The sequence below is a fragment of the Lipotes vexillifer genome, unplaced genomic scaffold (genome assembly GCF_000442215.2).
Source record: "Lipotes vexillifer unplaced genomic scaffold, Lipotes_vexillifer_v1.1 scaffold1586, whole genome shotgun sequence".
Taxonomy (NCBI): domain Eukaryota; kingdom Metazoa; phylum Chordata; class Mammalia; order Artiodactyla; family Lipotidae; genus Lipotes; species Lipotes vexillifer.
This window is the reverse complement of record NW_006792103.1, coordinates 252,111-263,283: the sequence shown is the minus strand read 5'-3', so window position 1 is coordinate 263,283 and position 11,173 is coordinate 252,111. Positions and strand designations below refer to the sequence as shown.

The 11,173-nt window shown below is 42.6% G+C and overlaps 1 protein-coding gene across 1 annotated transcript in view; it reads left to right on the top strand.

Annotated features, from left to right (window-relative positions):
- The first annotated feature begins 40 nt into the window (after nt 1–40).
- The window catches only part of SLC25A32 (solute carrier family 25 member 32), a 49,847-nt gene continuing 38,714 nt past the window's right edge, over nt 41–11,173 (top strand). Inside the window, exon 1 of the mRNA XM_007465313.1 lies at nt 41–194. Within this exon, the coding sequence (XP_007465375.1) occupies nt 41–194 (154 nt within the window). The remainder of the gene's footprint in view (nt 195–11,173) is intronic.

The window sequence follows — 11,173 nt, the reverse complement described above, 5'->3', positions numbered from 1 at the left end:
ATCTCGTGCCACTTCCACGGCACCACCGGGCCCTGAGCCCATGACGGGCCAGAGCCACTCGGCGTCCGGGTCGTCGGCGTGGAGCACAGTATTCCGCCACGTCCGGTACGAGAATCTGGTGGCGGGCGTGAGCGGCGGGGTCCTTTCCAACCTCGCGCTGCACCCGCTGGATCTCGTGAAGATCCGCTTCGCCGGTAAGAAACCGCTCAGACCCTGGGCTTCTCCTTGCTGTCACCCCGAACTGAGTGATAAAAGACGCAGACGGAGGCATTGGCCTCTCCTGCCTCTTCCATACGGCAGGTGAGGCGAGCGTTGAAGAAGATGCTCTTTGTCCGGGCTCGCCTGGGGCCAGATTTGAGGGAGGGGAGTTTGGTAAAGTGGTCTGGCAAACGTCGTCCCCTTTCCCTAATACTGAGGGATGAGGAGCATGGATATAAAAGTCTGAGAAAAGTTCTCATTGGTATAGAACGTGGGACTTAAAGCCTGATTTATAAAATAAGAAAGGGTTTATCACATTTTAGGGCTTAACCCTCACAGGTGTAAATCATTCACCCTTGGAGGTACAGGTTTCTCCCGCTTTTCGAAAGTTCGCTTTACAGCATCAAGCCGCCATAACTTTGAACTGTGTCTGTGAGCATCTGTGCTTTATCTGGATTTATTTTGTGCATCCATTAGCAAGGTGTGTGTTAAGGTAATTGCTTCTTCGCTTTATGCAGTTTTGGCTTATTAAAGCTTTCATGCTTTACTTTCGCATAGCCAGGGAAACCTGTACTTTGAAAGCTAAGGATAGTCACGTGTTTGGCCTCAGGGCTGAGAGGGAAATGCAAGTGCTTGGAGTAGGGAGTAATCCTTAGCAGAGGGTTAGGAATGAGGTTGGGATAGAATTCTCTTGAAAGTTTGTTTCTGGTGTTTACAGTGTCCAGTGAAGGAATGTCCTGTGAAGGAATAAGTAGCTAGAATTCAAATAGTATTGTTCTTTATTTAGCTTTATTGAATTAATTTCATTGAGTTAAGTGAATTAAGTATATTGCAATTAACAAAGTACTTTAACAGATAAACTCAACATTAAATTCTGGAAATGATAGCTTCAAAGAAGGTCTTTGATAACTTTATTTGGAAAGTATTTTCTGTCATTTCTGTTCTCTTATTACTATTACTAAAAGTGGGGTCCGGCTGCTCGCCATTCAGAAGCCAATGAAGAGGCAAAGTTGGTGGAAGGGAAAGTTTGCTTTATTTCAGAGGCAGGCATCTGGGGGAGGGAGGGCCGCTCGTGTCCAAAGGCTGATTCCCACCCCCTCTTCCTGGACAGTCAGTGGGTAAGACCTTGTATAGGCAGAAGGAGGGGGCTACATGTAGAAACAACACAGGCAACTCTGACAGTCATCTTGAAATTGGTCATGCAGCATAATCTTGATTGTTTTAAGTACAGTTAGTCTTCAGTTCCAGGGTCGGTTTGTTCCCATTTCTTTGAGGCCAGTTCTTGGAACTGTGGCAGCTTATGTCATGGCTAATCTAGTCATCATGTAGTTAACTTCTTCCACCTGAGGAGCATTTCAGTATCTACAAAACAGCTCAAAGGATATGGCTCAGAATATTATCTACAGCCCTTGAAGAGGAGCTAAAAGTCCTTGACTTTGCTGAATGAGTAAATTGTTATTATTTGGTCCTGTTTGACCGTTTTCCTTTGCTTCCATATTTTCTCAGTTCTCTAATTAAACTTATTCTTTTTTGTTTGTTTGTTTGTTTGTTTTCCGGTACGCGGGCCTCTCACTGTTGTGGCCTCTCCCGTTGCGGAGCACAGGCTCCGGACGCGCAGGCTCAGCGGCCATGGCTCACGGGCCCAGCTGTTCCGCGGCATGTGGGATCTTCCCAGACTGGGGCACGAACCCGTGTCCCCTGCATCGTCAGGCGGACTCTCAACCACTGCACCACCAGGGAAGCCCTAAACTTATTCTCTGACCAAAGTTTTTCTACAGGCAAAAGGCAGGCGGAGGATGTGGGGGGAAAGGACCATAGGGTCCTGCTCTATTTCATTACTACAAGTTAATTTCTACCATGAGAATTAGATCAGAAGTTAATTATCTTAAAGAGTTAGGTAATAGTATTCTGTTCACCTGGTGTATATTGGTCTTTTAACATTTGTAGACTGCTGTATGGGATACAGAAGCACCTAAAGTTCTTGCCCTCAGGAAATTTACATTCTAATGGTAGGTTTGAGACTTAGTCAAATAAAAAGTAATTGTAGACAACATAAAATTAAGGGCAAAATGGAATAAATCCAAATACGAAAACGTGAGTAGAGATAGACTGTTAAGAAAAGTGTAGGGCTTCCCTGGTGGCGTGAGCCATGGCCGTTGAGTCTGTGCGTCCGGAGCCTGTGCTCCGCAACGGGAGAGGCCACAACAGTGAGAGGCCCGGGTCCCGCAGGAAAAAAAAAAAAAAAAAAGTGTAGATTGGTGATGACCACAGATATATATCTGTATCTGTAAATGTTCCATTAGATCCTTTTTTTCATTATAAATTTATTTATTTAGTTAGTTAGTTATTTTTGGGTGTGTTGGGTCTTCGTTTCTGTGCGAGGGCTTTCTCTAGTTGCGGCGAGCGGGGGCCACTCTTCATCGCAGTGCGCAGGCCCATCACTGTCGCGGCCTCTCTTGTTGCGGAGCACAGGCTCAGTAGTTGTGGCTCACAGGCCTAGTTGCTCCGCGGGTTGTGGGATCTTCCCAGACCAGGGCTCGAATCCGTGTCCCCTGCATTGGCAGGCAGATTCTCAACCACTGTGCCACCAGGGAAGCCCTCCGTTAGATCTTGAGGTTCCCCAGAGAAGGACTAAAATTTTTGACAGCTGGAGAGGAGGCAAGAAGCCATTGAAAATCAGTGGAAATTATGGAGTGTTCTCCCTAGAAGAAAACCCACAGAGGCATATAATTTCCATAGTTTACCATGCACACACAAATAATAATTATGACAACAGGGAACATTCATTGAGCATTTACTTGCAGCAAGAGCAATGAACTAAGAACCTTACTTGCATTATATCATTTACTACTCTGAACAACCCTGTGAATTTATTATCCCCGTTATACAGGTGAGAATAATTGAAACTGACTAACTTGCCCAAGTCACAAGTTCGTAAAGATAGATCTGAATTTGAATCCAGGCAGGCTAACTCAAGTACGCTCTGGCACTTAACGACTTACCCCAGTACCTCTAGGAATTCCTGGTATACTGTGGCTTGAACATGAAGGCAGGAATTCTGGACTTGGCTGCAGGTGCAGACCTATATGACTTGGTATTTCTCTTCTGCAGCATTTTATGTAAGAGCAGAAGAGGTGATGGTTGAGGTGATCATTGAGGAATAGTGTGGTTGGCCTGATGAGTTTAAGACAGTGCTGTGAAGCAAACTGTGCCTGAGAAAAGGGAATTCTTGGTACCTGAGAATATTGGTAGTCTTGGTGAAATGGAGAGAGTATTAGGAGACCAGTAGGGCTGAAGTGATTGAGATAGGATTGGGGGACAAAATTAAAGATCTAGGAGTTGGAGCAGAACTTTGTAATAACAAGCCCATAGTGTGGCTGTGAAATGGTGATAAGAAAGAAGAAAACTGGGCCTCCCTGGTGGCGCAGTGGTTGGGAGTCCGCCTGCCGATGCAGGGGATACGGGTTCGTGCCCCGGTCCGGGAGGATCCCACATGCCGCGGAGTGGCTGGGCCCGTGGGCCATGGGCGCTGAGCTTGCGCATCCGGCAACGGGGGAGGCCACGACAGTGAGAGGCCCACATATCAAAAAAAAAAAAAAAAAAAAAAAAAAAAAGAAAGAAAGAAGAAAACTTAGGAAGATGAATAACTAAAATCAAAATAGTTGCCTGGCCACCAGCATTAGTACTAGAGTTTTTATGCTTTCATAAAATTAAGCCCTTATAATAAAATTATAATACCTAGTGATGGGGGTATTAGTCTTGACCATTAAACCAAACCTGCAATATTTCAATGAGTTCAGGTACAGCTTGGAACTCAGAGGTGTCCAGAGTAGTCGAAGGATTAGGAATCATTTCATACGAGAAATGACTGGAGGAACTAGTTTAACTTGGGGGGTGAGAGGGACTTAAGGTATTTAGAGAACTGCCATGTGGGAATGGGAGCTGCCTTATTGAAGGTGATCTGAAGGGCAGACAGAGGTTGGGTGGAAATTACAGGGAAGCAGATTTTGGCCTGGCAAAGTGCTGGTGCTCAGAAGTGAAACTGGCAATGACTGGCAGTGGTTCAGCAGTTGGATGACAGAGGTTAGAAAATATTCTTGTGTTGGGCGGAAAGGTCACTTGAGGTGATTATTGAGGCCCCTTATAACTTCAAGACTTAAAGTATTCAAGATGACACTTTAAGTCATCAAGATTGATGAGAGGGAGCCCCAACAAAGAATGTGAGTGAGGTGTAAAAATAGTAATTTTCTAAAATAACCTGAAATCCTAATCTGTAGGTTAATCAAGGAACCAAAATATAGAGCCCGTAACAAGAATAGCATACAGTCAAGTTTTGTATGTATGTGGTATTGCAAGACCCAGTAGCATAAATAAAGTAATACTTACCGAATGTTTGCTATGTGCCAGGCATGCTTTTAAGACTTTATATGTATTAACTCACTTAATTCTCTGTAACTTTTTAAGTTAGGTTCTGTTATTTTTCCCATTTTGTGGATGAGAAAACTCAGGCACAGAGTAATCTAGTAACTTACTCAGGGTCACACAGTAAGTGTGGACTCACTTGGAATTGGGGTTCAAACCCAGGAAGTCTGATTTCATAGCATATGCTGTTAGACTGAAACCATAAGTGGGTAGTTTGGCATAACTAAAGGGTAAAATGCTAAAGGTTGAAATGAAAATTATTCCAGAAAGTTAAGCTTCTGGATTGACACATCTTTTATGCCATGTAAAAATGGAAGCCAGGTCTGGATGTTAGGAATGAGATCAGGACTAGAGATGTAGAAACCATAGCGTAGGGATAGAAATTGAAGCTACTTAAAGATTGAGAGACTACCCTGTTGAGTGGAAAGACTGCCTAAAAAATCAGCATTTAAAGGATGGGCAGAAGAGAAGGAGGCTGCAAAGGAAATTTAGTGGCCAAAGAAGTAAGAGGAAAATCAGGAGCGAGTGAAACTAGCCCAAAGAAGTGTGTTTTAGGAGGTAAACGATGTCAGGTGCTGCTCAAGGGTTAAATAGGAATCCCAAAGTGCACTTGGAGGTCTTTAACCTGCAGTAGCAGGTGGAGGCCCAAACCAGCTTGCAGTGGATTGAGACGCAATGGAGGTGAGAAAGTCCATGCTGAGATTGTAGTTATCTCTTCCAGAAGCTTAACTGACATGGAGGCACTGGGATCTGAGAGGAGACACTCAGGAGATACTTTAGTGTTTATATTTTGATGGGAAAAAACTAAAAATGAGAAAGATTGCAGATGGAGACAGGAAGATAATGAGTGAGAATTCTAAGGGGTTCTAAGCAGAATCTAGAGCAGTCTCTTTCAAACATTTTTGGCCACAACGCTCAGTAGGAAATAAATTTTATCTTTGCTATCTGGTGCGAGCACACATGTACACATATTACTGAAACACGTTTCTTACGGTAATAGTTATCCTTACTACTTGTGATGTCATTTATATTGTCTTCTATTCCAGTCTGTTGTTGGTGCGGGTTTTTTGTTGTTTTGGTTTGGGGTTTTTTTTGTTTTGTTTTAATGATCTCCTCAATCAATTTCTTGACCCATCTGCAGGTTTCAAAATGCTGACATAGAGTACAGGTAGAGGGGATTGGTTTTACCAACTCTTCAGCATAACAGAGGAAAGGAGGGGTAAAACTAATACCCAACAAATGAAACAGGTTGTAATAGGGTAGTAAAAATTACTGTCCCCTGTCTTGGCTCCCTCCTGCACAGCAAACTTTTCTATCTTCCAATTGTGTCTGTTGACATCTTTTAGTACTGTTGTAGGCCATTGTAACAGTTATGCAGGAGGTATTTAGATGCACCTACTAAATCTTCAGTGGCAAGTATTTTTAAGACAATTATTAGGCCATTTAGGCCAAAAGTATTCACTGTACAGTAAGTCCCCTACATACAAACCTTCAAGTCGTGAACTTTCAAAGATGCGAATGTGTGTTCAATGTCCAATCATGTAAGTTCACGTGTCTGGCATACATCGTCACGTGCGTGCATCCTGTACAAGTGGTTGTGCTTTTGTGTACTCTACAGTGCTGTGTAGAGTACAGTAGTATAGTATCTTTATTTCAAGCCCATGATGTCCAGAAGCAGGTGTAAAAGCAGTGGTGATGTAGCTGGTACTGCTAAGAAGTGCCAAGTAATACGATGGAAACAGAAGTGAATAATTGAGAGAGTGGAGCGAGGCAAAAAGATGGTAGACGTCGCTTGTTCTTATAACATGAATTGTTCAACCATTGGCATGATTCTAAAGAACAAGGGCAAAATCACGGAACTTGTGAAGTCTGCTGTGCCGATGATGTTGACAATAATATCAAAGAAGTGTGGAAAAATGATGGAGGAGATGGAAAAACTTCTCAGTGTGTCGATGCAGGATCAGCATCAGCATCGAGTCCCGCTCAGCTTAATGCTGATTCAAGAGAAAATTAAAAGCCTTTATGAAAACTTGAGGAAGAAACAGCAGAGAATCAGAGGGCGCATCTTTTAATGCCAACCATGGCTGGTTTCATCGGGTCAAGGCTAGAGCTAACCTTCACAACGTAAAAGTAAGTGGTGAGGCAGCGAGTGCAGATACGGTAGCTCCCTGGGAATTTCAGGAAACGCTTTGAGAAATTATTGAAGGCATGTGTTTACCTGAGCAGGTTTTTAATGTGGACGAGACAGGACTGTACTGGAAGAGGATGCCAGACTGACATTACATCAGTAAGGAGGAAAAGTTGATGCCAGGCTATAAGGCACCAAAGGATAGGATGACTCTGTTTGGTGGCAATGCTTCCGGTGATGTGAAGCTGAAGCCTCTCTTAGTTTATCATTCAGAGAACCCAAGACCCTTAAAAACATAGCCAAGGGCTTCTCTTGTATGGAAGAATAACCCCAAAGCCTGGGTTACACAGGCCATTTTCCAGGACTGGTTTTTCCACCACTGTATCCCAGAGGTAGAGAAATACTGCTTGGAGAAGGACCTCCCATTCAACATTCTTTTGCTACTTGACAGTGCTCCGGGCCACCCTCCATTCGTGGACAACTTTCATCCCAAAGTCAAAGTAGTGCATCTGCCACCGAATAGTACATCGCTCATCCAACCTATGGACCAGGGAGTTATAGTGACTTTCAAAAAATATTTTTTACATCACACTTTTCGTTAGGCAGTAAAGGCGAGTGATGAATTGGGAACAACCTTGCAACAATTTTGGAAGGACTATAACATCTACAAGGCCATAAAAAACATTGACTTTTCTTGGCATGAGGTTACGGCTGTCACCATGAACGGGGTTTGGAAGAACCTTTGCCTGCAGTTTGTTGATGATTTTCATGGGTTTGAGAAGGTGGATGGAGTCCAAAGAGCAATGTAGTGACTCTCAGCGAAAAGCTGGAGCTAGATCTGCAAGAGGACGACTGAACTCCTTGCTGTGTAAAACGAGGAGCTTACTAATAAAGACCTGATGGAATTGGAGGCCCAGAGAAAGGATGAAGAGACAAGAGGAAGAAAGAGTAACTGAAGAACCAAAGAGATTCACGATGCAGGAAATGGCAAGGGGATTTTCTTTTCTTTATTTGAGGAGGTGCTGTTCGTTTTTGAGGCACAGGACCTCAATGTAGAACAGTACACGAAGGTTGCAGCAGGCATTCAGAATGCAATCCAGTGCTACCGTGTCATCTATGACAAGGGAAAAAGAGCTACTACCCAGACATCACTGGATCATTTTTTCAAGAGGGTAGATAGAATTGTATCCAGCAAGGAACCAGAACCTGTGCCATCAACGTCAGGCGTGAATGAAATTGCAGCTTGCCCTCCGTCTCCTATTGCTGAGGATCCTTCAGCTCTACCATCTCCCACCTCCTCTCCCTCCTCCAGTCAGTAACTCTTCTTGCCTGTTCACTCGATGCCAGCCCCTGTAGGCCAGCTATTGTACTGTACTACTGTACTTTTCAAGGTACTGTAAGATTAAAAATGTTTTCTTTATTTTTTGTGTTCGTTTTTTATGTATCATTTGTGTGAAAAGTATTATAAACCTATTACAGTACAGTACTGTATAGCCGATTGTGTTAGTTGGGTACCTTGGCTAACTGTGTTGGACTTATGAACAAATTGGACTTACAAATGCACTCTCAGAATGGACCTTGTTCGTATGTAGGGGATTTACTGTATTTTATTTACATAGCAATTTTAATTCTACATTAGAGAGGCCCTAATTCAGATCCTCTTCATATCAGTAACTTTGCAGTGGCCTCTTGTTTTCTTGCTTCCAGGTTTTCCACCTTCAAATTCATTCCCCCCAGGGTGCCTGGGTCTCCTTTCTAAACACATATTTGGTTATCTTAGGCACACTTGAACCCAAGTTTGAGAAATATGGGACTTTGAGATCATAGGCAGACTCTCTTTTGTGATTTTCAAGAACCTTTGCAATTAAGTCTATCTTAGTCTGCTAGGGCTACCATAACAAAATACCACAGAGTGGCTTAAACAACAGTAAATGATTTTCTCATAGTTCTGGGGGCTGGAAGTTCAAGATCAAGGGACCAGCAGGGTTGGTTTCTTTCTGGGTGAGGCCTTTCTCCTTGGCTTACAAATGACTTCCTTCTGGCTGTGTCCTCACATGACCTTTTCTCTGTGCATATGCCCTCCTAGTGTGTCTTCCTCTTTATAAGGACCCACTAGTCCTGTTGAATTAGGGCCCCACCCTTATGACCCCATTTAATCTTAATTATCTCCTTAAAGGCCCTATCTCCAAATACAGTTACATTGGAGGTTTGGGCTTCAATATATGAACTGGAGGAAGGACACAATTCAGTCCTTTAACAGGCCCTTACCCTTCTTTAGCGGCTGATTTCCTACCAACCTTTCCCTCTAACAGCTGTTTACTTCAGCTGAACCATGCCCCCAGGATTCTCCCCAGCAGTGCCAGGTGCTGTGATACTTCATGTATTTGTACCAGCTGTTCCACTTGTCTAGAGGTAAACTTTCTCTCCTTTTCCCAAAGACAAGTTTCTAATCAATCTTCAGGGCTCTACCCAGTATCTGCTCTCCCACTTTCCCTGTCACCCTCCTACATCCCCCCAGTTCCTCCATACACAAGTGTTGATCGTGTTTCCTCTGTATTCCTTTAGCACTTCATAGGTTTACCATGGTGCTCATAACTTTGTAATGAGATTGCTTGTCCATTTTGCCTTGCAGATTATATCTTCCTCAGGGTCAGGGTTTGTGTCCTACTTAGGTTTATATTCCTTCTTTGCCTGGCAGTGATAGTCAATAAATCATTTTCTTAATTTATTTAAATAAATAATTATCTGTGAACAAGCAGACCTCTTTCAAAATTAAAGATTTGATCCTAGCTATATGATAAAGTAGATAAGATTATAGTATTAAGGAAGTATAGGGTACAGAATGTTGTTGCCTATTACTGAGATAGTTCATACTCTACACTTCTAGGGTTGACTTCTTAAAACAAAGAAATCATTGGTTCATATCTGTGAAAAGCAAAGATGGTGTTTTGTGATTTGTTTGCTTTTTTGGTTTTTTTTAACCTCAAGAGAGAACTTGTGTTGTGAGCTTATTATTGAAAGGAAAATTTACTTAGAAGACATTTATACAGGAGAATGAGAGCCATAAAATCCAAGGGAAGCATCAGAAAGATTATAAAGAACACAGCAAAACATTTCTTGAGAACCAGTAACTGCTACTTGCTTTTAAACTTACCTTTTATAAACCTCACGACAACCTGCAAGGTAGATAATATTTATCCCCACTTAAAGAGGACACTAAAGCTCAGGAAGAAAAGACCAAGTAGCTAATTAGGGAAGTTAGATATCAAACCCAGTTCTTCTAACAAAGCCTAGTGTACTTTAATCTCGTTTCATGGTGTAACATTGTCAGATTAATGATGAAAGAGATTGACTTTTCCCCCTTTGCCTGGCATTGGTAAACAGTCAGTGGTTCTTTGCCAGGCTGCAGTATGCACAGTAAAGTAGTGGCAAGGGGACAGTGAACTGGGCATGCCTGAGTATGACTAGTGGACTGTAATTTGTATAAACTTTCTGGGGGGCAGTTTCTATGTGTATTTGAACAAATTTGTACTCTTTGACCGCTTCTAATTCCCATTCTAAGGATATAAGAAAAAAAATTATTGAACAGAATTTTCTTCAGAGACCTTTTAATAATAGCAAAGAGAAAAAAACAATTCACATGTCAACTAGAGGGCTGTTTGTACAAATGATGGGATATCTGTGAGAGGCAAAACCATCATGTCATTGTTGAAATCTTTTTTTTTTTTTTGAGTCTTCTGGAAACCTTATTTTATGACATACCAATTTTATAAAAAACATAATTAAGATTATAAATTTGGCATTCTCTTCCATGCCATTTCCCTGTAGGAAATAGAAGGCACATTCAAAATAATATAGCTGTGGGCCATGGGGGTGCCTAAAAGGATTGTTTACAAAGATGTAAGCAGATCATAGGAAAACCGTAAGGAATAATGTAGTATTGGGCTAGAAAACAGTTTGGGCTGCTGTCACCTGAAGGGCCAAAGGACAGGGAGAAAGAGTCGTTGAGAGAGGGCCACCTTGATAGGAGCTGTGACCTTCAGTAGAGGAATGCAGCCTGCCCAAGGCAACCCCTGCAAGAATAAATATCTGCATCTGCTCTCTTCCATCCCTTTGATCTGCCAGGGCTCCCCACTAACCCAACTCAGCTAGAAGCTAGAAGGCAAGATCAGGCTTCTGGAGCAGAACATGGTTGAGAGAGGTGGACCCTGGATCTGGAAAGGAAACAGAAGATATTCAGGCTATATTAATTGAACACATATATATTGAGAGCCTGCAACGTACCAAGCACTACGATAGGAGTAGGCATATTGCAATGAGGAAGTAGTAGGCTCTGCCCTCACAGAGCATCTTGCTACTGAGAAGCCGTGATAATTGAACAAAAAAATTAATAATTGCAATGAAGAGTGTTTTATTGTGGTAGGG